The following is a 20,192-nucleotide window of genomic DNA, read 5'->3' on the forward strand; positions in this document are numbered from 1 at the left end:
TGAATGAGCTGACTTTTTTTAATTGCAATTGAGTATTTTCAGTGGTGGAAATTTTAGTTAGTGGGTGAGTGTGTGTAATTGTTGAACGTGCCACTGAGAATGAATAGTGAATTTTTGTTTGAAAAAAAGATTAATTTAAAGGAAGTTCATTTTTGGTACGTTAAAAATTGCGTCCTGCATGGTTTGACTTTTTTGGAAAAGGTTTAGTTTGAAATTATGTGATTTGGTTAAAACGTGGACGTGGAGCCATGTCCAAATAATAGGGGGTGGAATACTACCTTTACACAATAATAGATTAGTTGATCATTGATTTCCCTCACAAATAAGGACTCAAGCAAGCAACAAAATTTATTCAAATGCCCATAACGAGTCCCTAAAAAAAGTCATGAAGCACCAGCCTGTGTTCAAATCCTTGGAGAACAAAGACACCTAAAAGGGATCACTTGGTCTCGCGCCACTGGAGACTCACTGATGATGTCACCTTGACACACTGAGGTTAAGAGGCTAGCACTGTGCGACAAACCGGACACTCAAGAACAAAAAGTGGCACCACTTTATTGCTTTTCCCAAAAGGCTTTGGCGTCACGATGGCCTGTGAAGAGAGAGCTCCCAGTGGGACCTCAACTCCTGCAGTCAGGCTCTGCCCCAACCCTTGCCCCCCTTTTTTTGGCAGGATAAGCCCTGGAACGTCTATGACGTTTCCATGACGACAGCCGCCTACAGAATTAGGGCTACAGAATTTTCGAGATGCAACAGCAAATCACAAATCTGAAGAAATAATGGTGGTAAAATCTCCGATTGCGGCAAGGTGCAGGAACATGTAGTTCACCAGGGTAGTGCCTGTCAATTGCTGATGCAAAAGGTGGTGCTCAAATTCAGACAAAATCCTCATTAAGTCAACATATGTAGTAGCTCAAATTTGTTTGCCCAAAAGCATGACAAAAATAAATAAATTATACTCAGCAAAAATGCTGATTATTGTCACTACAGATGTGTTTTAGTATGCAAACCTAGTTTGCTTCATCAAAGAAAAAAAATGGTTATTATGCTAGCTAACTGTATGAGGTGAATGAAAAATCAGACAGATTTAAAGTTTCCTTCAACAAACTAATCAAACAAACAAAAAATTGATGTTATGGACAGACTAGCTAACCCTGTGAGGTGAATGAAAAATCAAAAAGTTCAATTGTTAACGCAGTAAGTTACATCAGCCATCAATCCTGATCCTAAAGTTCCAGGGTGAAATCTTACAGAGAAAAATGAAAAGTCCACGTATATTTAAGCCAACGGACACAGAATAGCCGCAAGACTGCTGCAAAATTAAGAAAAAAGACTTTGGGCAATAAACTGATCCAATTTCACAAAACAAACATTGGAATTTTGGTGCTAAATGTAGACTACGGCTTCTGATAGTGTTCGAGCCAGCAAAATGTCTTGGCCAACACCGGTGTAAGTGAGCGCTAGCTAACCAACTGTTCGCCGAGGAGTTTTGTTTCCTTGGTAGCCTTCTGCTGACATGACAGTGCGTCTTCTTTTCAAAGTCCTCTCATTTCTGATGCCTGTATTTGAAAAGAAACATTCTCAGACACGTTTCCCTAGTCCGTATTGTGAATACGATCCACTGAGAGATTATTGAACAACCTTCATACAGCGCTAACCGAGTGATGTATACTGCTTGGTCATAGAGAAACACATTTGTCCATATCACCTTCTTTATTCATCATATTTACACATCCACATAATACAATGAATATCAGAAAATTTAGTTAAATAAAGTTATATATACTTTTGATACAAAAAAATAAGGCCTCTGCTACCTTCTCAATTTGTGCACAATAGGAGGATACAAAGTTTGTACCAAGGCAGGATGAGAACACAATCATTTCTCATAGCAAAGGGCTCACAGTGTTCAAAACATCAAATGCCAGCGAGGAATACACTCAAACATATGCACAAGTGGTCTGATTGGACACTGTGATGATTTGGCTCTTTGTTCAAACACCAATTGAGTTGTATCCTATTGCCAGCAAAGGACACATATTGTAACACGAGGTAGGGCTTAAGAGGATTTTCTCTTCTACTTGTGCAGGAGACACATGACTTAATGTGCCCCGAATGATACCCAAGTAAATCAGCAAAAATCCTAATGAAATGGAACTGATCATGTACAGAGATAACCAGCTCTGCTTAGACTAAAAATGGCATAAAATAGATTATTTTTACTTCCACATTGGCTGAGTTGTCGTAGGTCGAAGCATTTTGGGACCTGGAATCCGTGAAGGGTTTTTAGAGGTAGGACAGGTGCCTGCGGTTGTGGTCTTAGTGGTTTTATTCCGGGGTACAGACATGACGGTTGTGCGTATTGTTTTAGCTGTGGCAGAAGATGGAGTATGAGCCGGGAGTGCCTTGGCGGAAGACTCAGTCTCAGAGTTCGGGGCAACCCGTTTTGACACGCGGAGAGGACTTCCTCGAACGAACGCAGGCTGAGTCCTGCCCGAGACCTTCTCCGCGGTCGGTCTGTCCGAAGTCCTACGGTTCAGTGAAGATTTTCCAGGGGTCTTCGGCTCATTCGTGTTTTGAGGTCTCTCTCGTGCGCTGCCACTTCTTTTGACATCCGCGTGAAGTGAAGCAGGTTGCGTGATAGGAGATGAACGCAAAGACAAACGTGACGTCACTGGGCGGCTTGGGGATGGTATCGGGGTGCTGTTTGTAGCCTCTGTTTTGGGGCGTACTCTTGGAACACCTGCGTTATTGGAAGGTCCTACGCGTGACCCAGGTCCGCGCTTAGACCTGATGCCACCGTGCCCAGGTACCTTCGCAGCGCGACTCTCCTCTTTTAGCGACGGGGACGCTGGAGTTGCCTTATCAACGACCCTCTCTTTTCGCCACTTGGAGCAGAGGCTCGGACCCGAACGGGGGCTCGGGGATGTCGGCGGTGACAGAGCATCGTAGGATCGGAGGCCTTTCACAAGAGTGTGGCACTCAAGAGTTTCCCCCACACGGGAGTAGGACCTTCCAAGATCTCTCTCAGGACTTAACAAATCTGAGCTCTCCTCTGGTTGGGATTGGCCGAACTCTGGTAGACTGGATGGAATCCAGTTCTCCCTAACAGGACTCAATGACCCATCTGTGTTTAACTGCTTCCTCAGACCCTCGCCAGGCCCACTCCGGCCAGCACTTACTTTGTTCCCTCTGTTTAGTGACTCTACTTTATCTGAACCATTAACAGATAAACGTAATTCTTTCTCAGTCCCCCGATATCTCAACGATATTTTTTGAGTACTCTGAGGTTCAGACCCATCAACGCGACAACTATTTAATTTATTCTGAGAATTATTCTTGTCAGTCAGGGACGTTCCAAAATTGTTCCTCGGGCTAGAGTTCTGCCTTTTAGCGCAGACAGAAGGGGTATCTGTGTCTCTAGTAGCAGCATTTTGAGAAGGGTTAGGTGAAAAGTCAGTTTCCTTGGTCGCCTTTTGCTTACATGACATTGCATCTTCTTTTCTAAGTCCACTCATTTCTGATGCCTGTATTTGAAGAGAAATGTTGTCAGACCCGTGTTGCCCAGGTCCGTTTTGCGAATACGATCCACCGAGAGATTTTTGAACAACCTCCATACCCCGACTGATTCCCTGGTATTGGCTCAACTGACTCTTGTCTCTTTCCAAAACACTTCCTTGATCAACTGGAGAACAAAAACCATCCGTTTCTGGAGAGCTACAAAGCGCAGTCGATGTCTCGTGGTCGGATGAGCTGTTGGAGTAACAGCCGATAGCCGTCGGGCTGCTGCCCAGTTCGGGGAAGCTCTTGTTGCTGTGCAGGTGATGAGAGTACCTGCGCGTGTCGGAACCCCTCAGACTACGACGGCTCCAGGTGTAGCTCAAGTTCTTCTCCAGGAGTCTCTCCAGTTCGTCTTGGTTCTCCTGACTGTGAGGATCACTGGCTAGGCTGTGGCCCAGGTCGAGACCGGTACAGATAGCCACTGAGCGACGCTTTTCCGCGATCTCCCGCTGACGTTCCAGACGTTTCTGCTCCTTCAGCTCACGCTCTGCATTCTCCTATAACAAAAGAAATAATTTAACCTACCTCTATAAGATAAGACATTCATTTCAGTTTTAAATCCAACCTTGATGGCTTTCTGGAAGCGCTGGCAAAATAAGTCAAACACCCTGCAAGCCTCTTCTAGTTTAAACGTGCTGTCGTCCTCACAGAAAAAATCCACCAACGCTCGACTCGACATCCTCATGCCTTCAACTTCATCCTCTGCCTCTTTTAGACGTTCCTCTGTCACCTGCAACATATATTCAATCACTTTAATAAACTATCAATGAGGGTCCAAATCAATGACTTTTACCTCTAAGAACGATTGCGCATGAGGCAAAATCTCTCGCTCCGTCAAGACGTTTGCTTTCAGCGCCAGCACTCGGCTTTTTAACTTGGATAAATCCTCCAACACAGACTCCTCGCATAGTCTACATTTTCAAAAAAATAACAGAGTGTCACGCTTTAAATCTTGACTCGAGCTGGATAGACTACATTCTTAGCTATAATGGCTCCTTTTCACCATGACTTTAAAGACATATCTCTGTTAGCTTATAATAATCATATATATTCACTCAGATCCTTAATTTGAAAAGAAACTGACCTGGAGGCCGAGCCAACATGGCCCAGTTGGCTAGGAAATGACAATAAACTCTGATCCTTCTTCACAGCTTCCTGTGGAAACAAACATAAATCATTGGTGCTATTGTTCCATGTGAAATAAAATGTAATTCGCAATTCCAAAATCAAAAGCTCAGAGGCTCAGTCTTGCTTTGGGTTTCATATACTGTCATATGCTGTCTTATATACTGGTATGGAACAACATATTAAATCATCTTTTAGCTTTTATTGGAGGGATGTATATAAATAAATAAATAAATGAATATATATATATATATATATATATATATATATATATATATATATATATATATATATATATATATATATATATATATATATATATATATACATATACATATATATACACACACACACACACACACACACACACAAAATTTTACCATGGCTACAAAATGAAGCAGATTCATGCCAGGTTTGTTTGCTTTGGTGTCAGCCAGTTTGAGCAGTGACGAAATTCGGAATCCAGCTGCATTCCCCGAGTATCCACCCTGAAGGATCGCACAGTACGTCAATTTAAAATAATGGTATAGTCCCCTGGCTTGTCATCTATGGAGTTGTGTACAATTTAAAAAGGGGCTTTGTCTGGTTCTAGGAGAACCAAATATAAATATTGCATAAAATCAGAAGCAGGCTACTCACAGCATTCATGTAGTTCCCCGCTTTAAGCACCAAACGGAGGATGGAGTGTAACTCAGGACAGCTTAGCAGTTCTAAGGCAGACAAAAAAAAAAAAATGTCTTTTAGTAAGCAAGTGATGGCAGGCGTCTCTTAAAACAAGGATATTGTCTGCATTCTATGCTTTCTACCTACCACTCTGAACTAATTCTATACAGGGGGTATTCAAAAACAGCGAAGACAAAGATCTTTATAGTGCCCGAGTACATAACTCCCCGCTGTTACTTTACCTCTGGCCGCCTCCCTCAGACATCTGGCTGCCACACACAGAGAGGTCAGCGCTGGGTCAAACTCTTGTTGCAGGATCATGGCATCCAAACGAAGGCGAAAACTAATGGATGAGTGAATAGACACGGATAAGTGAGGATGAAGACAAAGAAGCGCTCTTGGTCATCACTTAAATAAACACACGTCATTTCAAAGAGGAAGCACGTGAGTCACTGACTACTCAAGCTATGAATCAAGCTATAAAAACAACTCAAAAAAAGAAAAGGGGGGCATGCTGGGTAATAGAATCCAAAACAGGGATAAGATGGAGAATACCTAGGGACTTCCACCAGGAGGAGCATGAAAAGATCCGGCTCGCCAAGCCAGCGACGTTCCCCGCTGAAGTTCCTCAGGCGAGACTCCTGAAAGAGAACAGATGTCGAGAACAATCCAGCAAGGGTCGATTCCAATATCTTTCACCATACCCCTTCTGCCCAAACAAGACCACTTCATACAGCGGAGTGTCACAGTCAACTTTTTGATCATCCTAACCAAAGCCAGATGATGAAGAGGTTGGCGGATGTTTACCTCCTCATTGTCGGGCAGCAGCTTGCAGAGCTCTGTCAATTTCTCTGCTCCGTAACGGTCCCCGGCTCCGTGCCTGATATCCTCAACTATCTCCTTAGCCGGCCTGTGTGGTGGAAAAAAACCCACACCAAATGCGCCATTAGTATGACATCAGGCTACCAGAGTTGCAACGGTTTCATTTCCCACCCCTCCTATGAGCAATATCTTTGTTTTCACACAATCATGCGATAATGAGGTTTTCCTGTTTCTTTATCAGTCAACGTGTCGAGGAGAGAAGATTGGTTGACGCCACATTGGAAACTTGGGTGTCTATCATGCGTAACATGTCTGGAGTTTCTTTGAGATGTCAAAGAAACTGATTTTGGTTTTCTTATCCAGTGACACCACTTACCTATTCCTCCAGCACTTTTTTTTTTCCATTCGCCTCTTCTGACAGCCAACCACAAGCCCTGATACTGCAATGCCAGCATGCTTTACACAAAGACAACCCAAGATTTAACAAAACTAAGTACGATACTATGTGACTCATTCACTGCCAGAGACGGATATAAACGTCAAAGATCCGAAGTCATTCATAGCCATTGACAGTTATTGAAGTAAGAAAAACCCAGGAATGGATAAATGAAGCTTCATGAAGCATTTGTAATATTTTTTGACACCTCTAGACGGCACTTTTTATTTAAAGATGCAGTACAAATTTAAAGCCACTGTTATAAGCTTCAAAGATCCATTTTTACTGGGCTACCCGGCAATATGTTAACTCATTCACTGCCATTGACAGCTATCGAAGTAAAAAAATAATAATAAAAGGTCAAATGAAGCATTTGTAATATTTTTGACTCAGCTCTTGTCACTCTTGGTTTAAAGACGAAATGGAAATTTACAGTGATGGTTATCAGCTTCAAAGATCTATTTTACTGGGCTACTAAATATAAAGTTAACTCGTTCACTGCCATTGACAGCTATTGAAGTAAAAAAAACATAGTAAAGGACAAATTATGCTTCATGAAACATTTGTAATATTTTTCTCTCCTCTCGATGGCAGTCTTGGTTTAAATAGGCAGTGGAAATACACTAGTCTTTATCTTTAAACCAAAAGCACCTAGAGGAGTTAAAAATAGCACAAGTGCTTCATGAAGCTTAATTTTTCCATCACTCCAAAAAAATCTTTTTCAACTGGCTCCCTGTGGGCCACATGAGGATCTTGACCACACTCTGAGTGACCCATTTATTTGTTTAGAGAAGATTTTTACACCCTCCCCTCAAAAAAAAAAGAAAAAAGAAAATGTTGATAAGCATCTATTATATATACTCTGGTGAAAAGTTAATAAACATTCCTGATATGTCCTCCATAAAAAAAAAAAATGAAATGTGAGAAAATAACCTTACAACATTTTAAAAAAGGTTATTGTGAACATCACATAGGTGATGACAGGTGGGCTGTGATTTGTAGTTCGGTATCAACGCCAAAAACACATACACAAAAAAAAACAAACAAACAAAAAAGATGATAAACTTAGATTATATGCCCCAAATTCTAAAGGAAGAAAAATCACAGAAATTTCAGAAAATAGCAAAAACGTTAAAAGGATATATGTTATTTAGCCAAAAGTTTGCATTTTCTGTATAATTAACTGAACCCCCCCCCCTCTACACACATGCACACACACACACACACACACACACACACACACACACACACACACACACACACACACACACACATTCAATTATCTCTTTAAGTGCCACCAACAAGAAATCTCTTTGAAAATATTTAAGTTGTGTGCCAATGACGAGAATTCTTGTCAAATGCGCTTTTTTTAATTTAATGATTAATCTTCCATAAATTGAAATCTTGAACAGATACATACATATGCTATATCAATAGGTTGTCTCCTCTTAGCTAGCAAAAAACAAAACAAAACAAAAAAAATCCTGCAGAGGCTCAAATCACGAGGAAAAAAAAGTTGCAGCTTATAGTCCGAAAAATATGGGACCCATTTTCAAACAGTGATTACTAAAGAACAGAATAAGATAGAAACATACTTTTTCATGATTGAAGAATATATGCTAATCTTTCGTATGGTAACAGGCAGGTTTGCACAGACATAGCATCCAATATATTGTCGGTCTTGAAAAATGAGTGAAAATACTCCAAATCGGTTGCCTTCTCCAAAAACACTTGGCACTGAAAGAGTTAATACCTTTTAAAAAACCTGTTTTTCTACTAGCTGTCAACTGAAAATGACATGCGCTCAAGGCTCAGTTTGAGAACGTCAATTATGGGCCACTAAACACAAAAGAGCTAATGTGTGGCATATTATGGGTGAAGTATTACTTTAGCCCTATATTTTATCATCATCCATTGTGATATGCTTTCAACGCGAATAGCATTAGCGTATTTCATAACCCCCCCTTAGGCTTTGGCAGACAGGCTTCATAATCTTTTTATTAATGACACTTTTATACTTTTAAACATGTGCCGATAGGAATAAAATATAAGTGGTTCTTTGCCAGGAAATATTATTTATAGCTCTTGTTTCTGATCTCATTAGATTTTGCCCTTGGTGCAGTGGGTGTGTGTATTTTTAATAATAGTCAAGTTTGTTTCCATGCCCTCCAAAACATAATGTTGTTGTAAGTGATGCCGCATTTCAACAGAAGCTCCAGCTGCACTGACAGAAGTCACGAAAGCTCCAGACCAGACAAATGTTAACATAAAGAAGAAGCTCTTTTCACGCTCGGGCTTGTCCACAAGTCTTGACGTGTCCTTCAGTCTGGGACAACACAAGTCAATGTTGTAAAAGAATAAAAAAAAAAAAAAAAAAAAAGATACCATAAAACAAAATTTGCACCCATGAAAAGCGGTCAAAGAAAACATAATACGTCATGTCAGTGGATCGTTTAAGGCAGCGGTGTTTAATATATGGCCCCGGGGCCATTTTGTGGCCCATCGTCCATTATTAAGCGGCCCGCGGCAAACACCAAACGACATTTGCTATTAGTAACTTCTTTGAAAGTCTTGTAAGACTTTTTTAAAATGTGCAAGTTAACTATTTACATTTAAATGAGTAAAAACATTTATCTTAACAACACTGGTAAATACGATAATGAATGTTTACATGCAAAAAATATATTCCCTGATTTTCTTTTCTGTGATAGAAAGATAAAAATTGTCCACATAAATGATTCCCAAGTCAGTGCTTTAATCATAGTTAATCTTACAACAGATTTGACTGCTGTTCAATGCAGGTGCAGATAATTTTTTTGCTGGTTGGTTACGGGGTATATGACCACTCCAACATCTTGGAAGATCCTAATTTTTTTGCCTTATGAAAAGCTGTTTAGGGGCTGTTTAAAAGAAACTTTACTATATATACTACATATAGTAAAATATACTAGTATATATAGTATAGTATAGTATAGTATAGTATAGTATAGTATATATATATATATATATATATATATATATATAAACATTGTGTAATTGCTTGATTGATTATGTTGTGGTTGATATATATTTTAAAAAATATTAGAAAAAAATAATCAGGCTTCCTTCAATTTGTGCCCTTGAGTGTAAAATGTGAGGACACCCCTGATTTAAGGTCATCAGTGAGGTGAGGGGGTCACTGAAACAGGAAACACTCTCTCTTCGCAGGCGTCAACTCGTGACTCTAAAGCGTGAACACTTAAAGACATTTAGTCCATCTGTTTAGATTGGAGCCTCCCTTGCACCTGTCCCCCTGCAATATCCACAGGAACACACCCATGACACCCCCCCTCCCCCTTTCTGACACCAACTCAATGCTTGTTGATTTACAACACTTCAGGTGTCGTCCCTCAAGGGCACACTTGAACATGTCTGTTTCCTGCACTGCTTTATGGCAACTAGACTGAACTCGACCTTATATGCAAATGATCAAACCAGAAATTGCTGGAATAATGTTGGTTGTGTAATTTTTTTTGTGTGTGTTAGTGAGGATTCTTTGAAAAATTATTGAATTTTAAATACTTCATTTTACATGACGTACCAGAGTACAATGCACAGTAAACTGATGTGATGTCAAGTTATGTACATGTCTAGTAAGAAGAAATGGACTTACATTTTGAACTGGCGAAGAAAAATCCCAATGTTCATACTGCGTTTGGGATCAAGTAGGGAGATCTGTAAAATGAAGTAAATGAGGTAAATTAATGAAAAAGGTACAAGAGAAAAATAGTTGCTGGAATACATATGCTAGATTGTTTTCTTGACTCCCTTGGTGGGTCGCTGTGGATTTTATTATACCTAAAATGATCCTAATAACCTTTTTTTGGGGGGTAGCTCGAGCTCAACAATGGATAGTTCTTAGCTCTCGTTTAATCAAACCGTTGTCCTAACAATGCTGGGTCGAATCCTCAACTCAATATAAATAACCCATGTGCCCCTTTTAGACCCAGTGTTGAGTTGGCTATTTCACCCAATATGGGTTAGTTCTAACCCAGCGGATTTAAGAATGAATTTAATGACCCAACATTAGCTTTGTCCCTTTTTGGACCCAGCGCTGGGTTAATCAGTTCTTCCAGTTTGGGTTACTTTTGACCCAGGTTGAATGAACTGACTCCACATTTGCAATGTACATTTTGACCTGGCACTGGGTTGGGTTTGGGTCATTTTTAATCCAGCGTAAATGAATTGACCCAGCATTGTCTTTATCAATTTGAGGCACTTTTGACCAGCATTTCTCTGTCCCTTCATGACCCATCACTAAGTAATCTATTTTACCGAATTGGGGTTACTTCTGACCCTGTTCTTTGAAGAGTGAATGAACTGACCTTGCAATAGCGCTGTTCATTTTTGCACACAGTGTTGGATTGGCCAATTCACCCAATTTTGGTTATTTTTGATCCAGCAATTTCAGGAGGGAAGTAACTGACCCAGTATTGACTCTGTTTCTTTTTGACCCAGCATCGGGTTAGGTATTTTACCCAATTTGGGTTGTTTTTGATCCAGCAATGTGAAGAGTGAAGTCACTGACCTAGCATTGGCTCTGTTTCTTTATGACCCAGCGATGGATCTGTTAGTTCACCCAAATGGGATTACTTTGGACTCAGCAATTTTCGGAGTAAATGAACAGACCCAGCATTTGTTCTGTGCAGTTAGCACTTAACTAGCTAGTTCGCTCAATTTTGGTTACTTTTTACCCAGCAATGAGTTGGCTATCAAACGGTTTGGGTTACTGTTGACCCAACAGTTTTACGAGTGAATGAACTGAACCAGAACAAGCTCGAGCTTAACAATGGGTAAATGTTACCTCTTGTTTAAGCAAACCCTTGTCCTAACAATGTTGGGTTACATTCTCAACTCAATATAAATAACTCAGCAATGGCTGTGCCCCTTTTGGACCCAGTGTTGAGTTGGCTATTTCACCCAATATGGGTTCGTTCTAACACAGAGGATTTAAGAATGAATGTAATGACCCAACATTAGCTTTGTCCCTTTTGGACCTATTGCTGAGCTTGCAATTTCAGCAATTTTGTTTACTTTTGACCAAACACTTTCACAACGGAATCCACTGACCCAGCATTGGCTCTGTTACTTTTGGATGTGATCAAATTGGGTACATTTTGACCTAACAGTTTTATGGGCAAATTAACTGACCTCCTCTGGACTGTCCTGAGGAGTTCTGCAGCGTAATGCAGACCGTCGTCTCAAGCTGTTGCTCCTGTCCTGAGGCTTACTGTCCTTCTGGCCGAACAACTCATCCAGAGAGTGCAGATCTATGGGGAACTCATCCTCCCCGTGACCTGCACCGCTCCACACGCTCTTCCTCCCCTCCACCTTCTCTTTGGGGATACGCTCCCAGTTGAGCTTCCTCAACCGGCTCCGACGGACGCTGTCCGTACGGCTGAAAGGTGACGAGGAGGCGGGTGGAGGCGGCGGAGGGGGGGGAGGCGGCGGCGGCGGTGGAGGTGCCAAAACAGGCACCGCCGCCGTGCATGAATCCATAACTTGCACTTTCACAGGTGCAGGATCGTCGGGGATAGGAGGCAGTGTTCCATGGAAGGCACTAGGTTCCTTGGCGCTGACAGTCAGGTTGATAAGCATCTACTTGGTTGGAGAGGTTTTTCCAAGCTCACAGTTCAAAGGTCCACCAGCCTAAGCTGAGCCGTGATTGGTCATTACTTGAGCAACTGTGATGTCATTTCCAGTCGACGGCAAGTAGCAAAACGACCGGCCCCTGGGGTGGATAAAAACGAATTGATTTTAATGATTAGATCATATTCCACAAATAAGACAGAGGGCATTGTGTTTAAAACAAGTGGGGCTGCAGAGGACATATTATCGTAAAGAAAATGCTTGACTAGACTTCTGTTTTGTTGTGGGTCAAAATGAAATGTGTGAAAGTTAACGTTGAATGTAGTTATTCACTACCTACGCTTTGCTTATGTATAAACAACATCCATTTATGTATAATCAACATCTACTTAAAATATATATACATAAGCAAAACCTGGGTCAAAGTGGCCCAAAATATTACTATTGTTTCTGAAAGGGACAATAAGGAATAACAAGTGTTGCTAGTTTGCAGGACAACACCCCAAAAAAAGTTTCTGAAGCTTTTGGATAATTATGTATGACTCCGGGTCAAATTGACCCAGGATGTTTTTACTAATCCAGAGAAACAAAAGTAACGTGTATAAATTAGGTGTAATTGCCTTTGTCACTCACAATATTTAGCTTTTAACACACTTCGATAAATGCACACATGTGCCGAGGACATTATATGACGAAAATGATTGACATTTCTCCTTTAACCCTCTTGTTATCTGACCCATTTGAAAGTTAATGTTGAATGTAATTTTTCACTACCTTTGCTTGTGCATCATCAAGGATAGTTTAAGCATAATCAACATATACATTTTGTGTGAATAAGCAAAACCCGGGTCAAAATGACCCAAAAATATTATTATTGTTTCTGAGCGTGGAAAAAAGGGAATCACAAGCTTTACTAGGTATGAGGATGACCCCAAAAAAAATTTCTGAAGCTTTTGGGTATTTATGCATGCCTCGGGTCAAATTGACCCGGGATTTTTATACCATTCAAGGAAAAACAAAGGTAATACGCAGGTATAAATTGTTGCCTTTGTTAATCCGATCAAAAATTGAGTTTGACATTTTTGGATAAATTTCCACACCTCTGGGTCATATTGACCCAAAGACATTTTAGCTGTTCTTGAGAAAAGAAGATAAATCACTGGTTAAAACAAACCATTGGATTTGGATAATACACATTTCTGACACGTTAGGGTGACTAATTACGCCCGGGTCAAAATGACCCTGGGATATTATTGCTGTTCCTTGCAAAAAAACTTACATAACAGGAGGGTTACGAGAGGGAAAGTATAGTGTGCAATATAACTTCTGCACAGTAAGCTGTTTGAATTGCTTGTCCCGTCCTGTTCTGCTCACAGCATGCTAACACACCTCCACCTACTCCCTTCTAATTAGAATAGATGAAGACACGACGGTGATGTTGGATGATGCAAGTCTAAACCACACACACAAAAAAAAGCACAGGGTGTAGACTTGACTCTTTTTTTTTTTCCTTCCTCGTTATGAGAAGTTAATGGTTGAAAGCTGGTTGCACACACTTGTACCGGCAGGTTTAAGCAGGATTAGTAATGCAATTACGTATGACTCAGACGTTTCAGCGTGCTGATTCAAAAGACGAATCACAACGCGGAGTTTGGACATAAATACTGTATTTGTTTGAGAGCATGACAACTTCTGGGAAAGTTCTGAAAGCTTCCACTGAGAGCTCACTGCGCGGATTTTTCCCCTTCTCAAACTGATTTAATTTTAAATATGAACACATAAATGATTTATGTTGACGCGTGACCATCACAAATAATTGGGACAACCTAATTTTCTGTATAGAGTTATTCAAAGATTATCGTTGAATTAAACATTACGACCCAGTCAACATCTCACTTACCTGATGTTAGCGGCCAAAAGACTCCACTCTGATGAAATATTTTACTCTCGCGTTTGTTTCCTCTACATCCCGAAGCGATCCACCCGCTGCAGTCAGCTCGATTAAGTAGAAGTGAAAACTTGCTGTCGGGGACGCGCAGGCGCGCCCACGCTCCCAGTCTGATGATGCCTTTGATTGTGTCCTCCCAGTTTTTCCCATGAGGGGGTGGTTTTAGGGTTGTCAGGTGGGAGTGGGCTCAGCTTCACTCAATTTCGTTCCAAATCTATTGTTTTGTTTTGATTTTTGATCACTAATTTCGAAGATAAAAAAAAAAAAAAATAGATGAAGAACATTTCTGGAGAAGTTACTTGTGAATGCTTTAAATTGGAGGAACAATTGTGGAAACACGTGGAATGATTTGGATTCACAGATTATAATCGAATCATTTTGAATTGCAAGGCATGATATTCAATAATGTGGACTCATAGATATTGAATGCTAGAATTATGAAAAATGTAGACTTTTTTGCTTTTATTTTGAAATTTAGAATTTACAAGTTTAGGGATGAGAACAATTTAATGATAGAACGTTTGACTCTGACAAAGAGAGGCAAACCCCCAAGAAAATTAAAATGTTGCTTGATTCTGGAGAAAAAAAAACTGCTGGGGATGAACTGAGCAATTTACAGTTGGAATGGCTGGAATTGGTCAAAACTGTATAACTTGTTTAAAACTTTTTTGTTTATTTTTTTTTCCTTTTTTTATTTTTGGCTTTTACAGTAACGATTAACTTTCAAAGTGGAATGAGAGAACCAGTCTGAAATGGTGAAATTACGGCTAACTATCATAAAAACGATTAGCTTTGAATGTGGAACGTGAGAATCAGTCTGAAATGGTGAAATTACAGGGAAGTATCATAAAAAAATCAAATTTGTTTTTGTTTATTATTTAGAAAAAGTTGGTACAGCAATTATAACTAAATTGTTTGAAGAATTTTGAACTTTTGGCAAAAAATGTTAAATTGTGGAAAAACTGTGAAAGTTGGAAAGGGAAAAAAAATAGCATGAATTTTAAAATCATGTTGATGTTGCAATGGTTTGAATAGGTCAAAGAAATTGAATGTTAAAATATGAGCCCCCTCCCTAGGTGGACTCCTATGGAAAGATGTTGAGCATTTACGAGACGATATTACATACGATTGGTCGCCATCTATCCATCCTGTTCTGCTGCGTATCCTGTTCACGGTCAGAGTTGGAGCCAATCTCAGCTGACTCAGGCAAGAGGTGGGGTACATCCTGGACTTGTCACCAGTCACTCACAGGGCACATATAGATAAACAGTTCACATTTACATTCACACAATTTGAAAAGCAATGTATTCTGGGGGAATGAAATGGGGGAAAAAAACTCCAGGGTAGAAAATACAGGGACAACAGAGATAATCCTTAAAAATCGAGAATTTCAACTGTAGGGCGAATGTGCAGAATCAATACAAACACCGGTCTTTTAAAACTAGAAAATGTGCAATTCCTGAAGAAAAAACGCTCAAGGAAGATGCATGGAATGATGGAATGATGTGGAATGTTTGAGTGGCTTGAATCTGTATTCTGAAATATTCTTAATATTACAAAGTTGAAACGGTTTCAATAGGCCAAATTATGTAGAAAATACAAGCGAAAATTGAAAAAAGTGGAATTGTGGGAAAATTTTGAATTGTGGGAAGAGGAAAATCAATACACCCATGGAATGGCGGGAATTGATTATAGTTGGAACAGTGTAAATCAGATGAGTAATGGTGAAGAAAGAAGGTTACAAGCAGTGGGAATGAATGAGGAATTATGGGTAATAATATTAAAATAGTTATGAATTATTGGAATGTGTGAATATTAGTAATGAGAGAAATGTGAAAGGAGTTAATTGAATGGTGTATATGTGAAATGGGGTAGCTTTAAATGTGAAATGTTAAATACGCCATTGGGAATGAGCTGTGAATTATTATAGGTGAAAAATGTGGAATTATGGGAAAATATTAATATTTATGAATTATTGCTATGATGGAAGTGGTCCCTAAGGCGAAATGAATGAGTTAAATGTTGTGAATGTGTAATGGGAAAACTCAAAATGGCACAAATGGCCCTCATGCCTCAGATTTAAGTCCAACAATCTAACATTTTATTTTTTGAAATATGTGGAAAGCCATGTTGCCAGTTCTGCTTTCCAATATTATATAATGTACATTAGCTTGACACTTTAGAAGCAGGACTGTCATCTTCGACAGGTGCCGAATGCCTGGATCCAGCTAAGAAATGTATCCTATTGAGATTTGCATACATCCGCCAGTCAGAGAAAAAAGATATCACGGGTGAAAGCCAAGAGGCTAGAAGTCATCCCGCGGTGCTGAAATGGCCACAATGAGCTTTCATCTGAGGTGCCACAGCGCAGGTAGCCTCGTTCACAGGCGACGCTGACAAGTGGTTGTCATCGCCTCATGGGCCGCGATAATTAGGAGGTCACGACCCCGCCGATCTGGCTATTGTTGTCGGTTGTAGCGCAGCCATGCCAGAACAAACCTCTCTCAGGAAACTTAATTTTCTATTCAGTGGCTCACATCCTAGCGTACAGTGCGGTTCTCAACGTACAAGGAAATGCCGCTGTTGAGACAGGGTACATAGGCTTGAAAATGTTCACTTTTCATGCCAGAGAATACTTGGCCCCTCTTTTCGTAACAGCGAGCTTCAGTGCATGTGCTTCCATTATTGAATGAGTTAATGTGCATGAGGTCGTTCACGTGTATGATCGCGATGGGAGCCTCACGTTTTTTGGCCAAATGAAAGTCATTAAATCTTGTGGGTATTGTGGAGGCCAGTCTCCTGATCCCTTCATCATAGAAATTCACTCGGAAGAAAAGACGCTGAATCATTTGCGCGAAAAGAAAAGTATTGTATCCGCTGAGATGGATAAATCTATTCGGACCAATTTACTGTCGCGTCGTCACTGACGGACGCTCATTTTGCAGAAAAACTACAAAAATAATGAAAATTAAAGAATACAGGGCAGTCCCGGTTCATTGGAGACCGACGGAATGTTCTTCAGACGCCTGTTTTGCCAGCAAATAAGGAGAAACCTAGAAAAAAAAGACCAACTAAGCATTGATGAAAAGTGCTTTCTCATCCATCATCGGAATCCTCACTCACCAGTGGAAATGAGTGGTTGGTTAGTCCGTCAATGACAGGTGCCCGTTTTGCCAACAAATGACAAGAAACTTAAAAACAGACAAATTAAGGTTGGACGAAAAGTGCTTTCTCATCCATCATTGTAATCGTTACTCACCGGCAGAAATGGGCAGTCGGTTAGTGACTGACGGACTGTCTGTCAGTGACAGACGGCCATCTTGCCAATGAATGCCGAGAAACCTAAATAACAGACAAAATAAGCATTGACAGAACGTGTTTTTTTTTTTTTTTGTCCTCATTTTATTTATTACTCACCTGGAAAGATGGGCAGTCTGTGAGACAAAAAAACTGTCCATCCATGTCTATGAAGAGAGCCGTTTTCTGGTTTTCACAAATTGTGACAAATATCAAAGAATCACAAACTAAGCATTCAAACAAAAGTGGATTTCGTCCATCATGGTAATTGTCTCTCACCAGCAGAAATTTGCAGTCTGTTGGAGACTGACGGACTGTGGATGCCCGTTTAGCTGAGGAAAGACGAGAAACCCGAAAAAACAATCAAATTATGCATAGACGGAAAGTTCATTTTCATCCTCATTGTATTCATTTGCAAACTTGAAGAAATGGGAAGTCCAAGACCAGGTTCAAGACCAAAGAACCGTCCATTGGCTCATCCTTGATGGGTACTCATTTGCAGTCGGATGACAATAAACCTAAAAAAAGATTAAGCATTGACAAAGTGTTGTAATCGTCACTCACCATCAAAAAAAGGCAATGACGGTGAAATTTCAGTCCCCTGGAGCCTTTTTTTCAATGTCTTCCCTTTGATATGAAATACCTTTGATGTAAAGATCAAAATACCAAATTTAACTCGTTCAATCCCAAAGACGTCTGTTTACATGTTTGTTTGTTTTTTTTTTTTTAAGTCTGCAGACGTTCAATCCCAGGCAGTTATTGTTTTTCAATTATTTTTTTCAAGAATTTTGCTAAAGTGGGGTCTAAAAATGGCTGATATCAGGTAATTGATTACTTTGGGTAAATAAATATTAAAGTAATCCATAATATAAATCAATAATATAAATTGAAAAAAAAGTGGTTGAATTTCTAGATTCTTTCAAACAACACACAAAAAACAAAAAATCTGTCTTTGGGATTGAATATTATATTAAATTAGTCTTCAAAACAATTCTTCGCCTATGAAAATAGCCCAAGATTTATTTGATGATCCAGGAGTTGTCGATTAATCAATTGCAGCTCTTCATTCCCGCTATTGTAATGTCACTCAAAAGCCTCAACAGCATTTTTTCCATATGCTGGAACAACAACCAGGACGTAAAGCAATCCATACTATGGATCATGATCCCCGCTGCCCCATTTTTCGGTGGTGTGTAAAACTGCAAGTATCGATATTGCAGTATGCAATTATCGTGCCGTCTGGCTTTTGCGGTCGAATAAATAGGTCAGTGTAACTATGTTTGTGTGCCGTGGTATTTTTAAACACAGCCTGTATGAGAAAACACAAGCACCTGGCTCTGATCTGGGGTTGTGACAGTGAGTCTGCTGGGGGGGCCTGGGGGGGGTTCTTCTTAATCAAAAGCAGGTTCTTTAGATCTCTACTCACGTGTTGTTCTGGCCTGACAACAATCTCTGGTCTCAGTCTGACCACAAGTCCGGTAAAATTCTGCACTCCCACACAAGACATATATATGGATCTCCGGAATCTATATGAGTCACCCCCATGTAGAACCTCAAGGGGGCTCGACATGCCGTTTGCTGCTGTGCGGGGGTTCACAGACGATACAAACATTATGGAGACGCAGAGATTAGAGAGCATGACTCAGGATTTGAGACTCACCATAAAAAAGTTTCCTGCAGCATATTTGTGTGAATGCTTGGCGGTTAATGTGAGCTATTAGTTTTTCGCAGCCCCCGTGTTCCGAGGGGGAAGGGTTAGCAAAAGTAATGATGCAGCAATGACGATTGCCAGAAGATCTTGGCGCTTATTTATCATCAAATGATATTGCGCTGATGTCATGACTATGTTGTGCTTAGAACTTTGATATTTGACTAAAGCTGGGTACATACTGTGCATACGGTGCCAGTCAAAAGTTTGAAAACTCCTGTAAACTCAAATACAGGTCATAAAGTTAGCGACAGCTGCAAAGCTGTTTTCTGGGCATATGTTGCTCAGATTGAAGAGTTATCAAGCATATCGCTGGTGTAATGAGTCACACTTTGAAACCAAAAATCTATATCTTGGTTAGTCAACATGGTTATAATTTGACAAATTGTTGATCAATCAAAAATGTTGAAAATTGCTTGCTCTTTACTTGCCATCCTTAGTTAGTTAGTTAGTTAGTTAGTTAGTTAGTTAGTTGGTCAAAATTGACTCTTTTGGAGATTTTGGTCCCAGGGTAGTGATATACTGTTACCAAATAATTCCATTAATATTTCTTCACAGTGTCAACAATTTAAATATTAATCAACAATTCAGAACATTTTTAAATCATGAAGAAAAGATTGAATTAGAGGGTGCTGGTTTATTTAATAGATTAGATTAGAATAGATTAGATTGGATTGGATGAAATTAGGTGAAGTTTGATTTGACAAAACTAGACTAGACTAGACTAGTCTAGACTAGACGAGACTAGATCATATCAGATCAGATAAAATCCAATTGAACTGATTGGATTGGACTGGGTGGCGTTAGATAAAATTAGATTCAACTAGACAAGACGAGACTAGACTAGACTGAACAAGACTACATCGGATTAAGTAAAATCAGATCAGATTGGATGGAATTCGATCAATTAGATGAGTCTAGATTAGACTAGATTAGATCTGATCAGATTGGATTGGTTTGGATGGGATCAGGTAAAATTTGATTCACCTAGACTAGACTAGACT

At 39.9% G+C, this 20,192-nt stretch overlaps 1 protein-coding gene and 1 long non-coding RNA gene across 4 annotated transcripts; both read right to left on the reverse strand.

Annotated features, from left to right (window-relative positions):
- Positions 1-1,694: 1,694 nt before the first annotated feature.
- Positions 1,695-15,585, reverse strand: fhdc2 (FH2 domain containing 2). 2 transcript variants are annotated; one of them, XM_088430574.1, is made up of 14 exons: positions 15,310-15,585; positions 14,136-14,424; positions 11,798-12,377; positions 10,260-10,321; positions 6,157-6,259; positions 5,905-5,990; positions 5,592-5,692; positions 5,326-5,396; positions 5,067-5,174; positions 4,646-4,716; positions 4,355-4,472; positions 4,127-4,291; positions 3,835-4,058; positions 1,695-3,753 (listed from the first exon to the last, which is right to left on the reverse strand). In XM_088430574.1, the coding sequence occupies exons 3-14, from the start codon at positions 12,242-12,244 to the stop codon at positions 2,220-2,222; spliced, it is 3,090 nt and encodes a 1,029-aa protein (XP_088286700.1). In that variant the 5' UTR covers positions 12,245-12,377; positions 14,136-14,424; positions 15,310-15,585; the 3' UTR covers positions 1,695-2,219. The 2 variants fall into 2 exon arrangements, with proteins under 2 accessions (XP_088286700.1, XP_088286699.1); XM_088430573.1 differs by having other exon boundaries at positions 1,695-4,058.
- Positions 15,586-15,632: 47 nt separating this feature from the next.
- LOC148414057 (uncharacterized) lies at positions 15,633-19,271 on the reverse strand. 2 transcript variants are annotated; one of them, XR_015867648.1, is made up of 7 exons: positions 19,141-19,271; positions 18,907-19,058; positions 17,760-17,998; positions 17,601-17,666; positions 17,443-17,525; positions 17,307-17,374; positions 15,633-17,236 (listed from the first exon to the last, which is right to left on the reverse strand). It is a non-coding gene; the product is annotated as an uncharacterized LOC148414057 (long non-coding RNA). The 2 variants fall into 2 exon arrangements; XR_015867647.1 differs by having other exon boundaries at positions 18,907-19,061; positions 19,141-19,249.
- Between the last annotated feature and the right edge of the window lie 921 nt (positions 19,272-20,192).

Source organism: Hippichthys cyanospilos, chromosome 13 (genome assembly GCF_059441005.1).
Source record: "Hippichthys cyanospilos isolate Australia breed blue-spotted pipefish chromosome 13, RoL_Hcya_1.0, whole genome shotgun sequence".
Taxonomy (NCBI): Eukaryota; Metazoa; Chordata; class Actinopteri; order Syngnathiformes; family Syngnathidae; genus Hippichthys; species Hippichthys cyanospilos.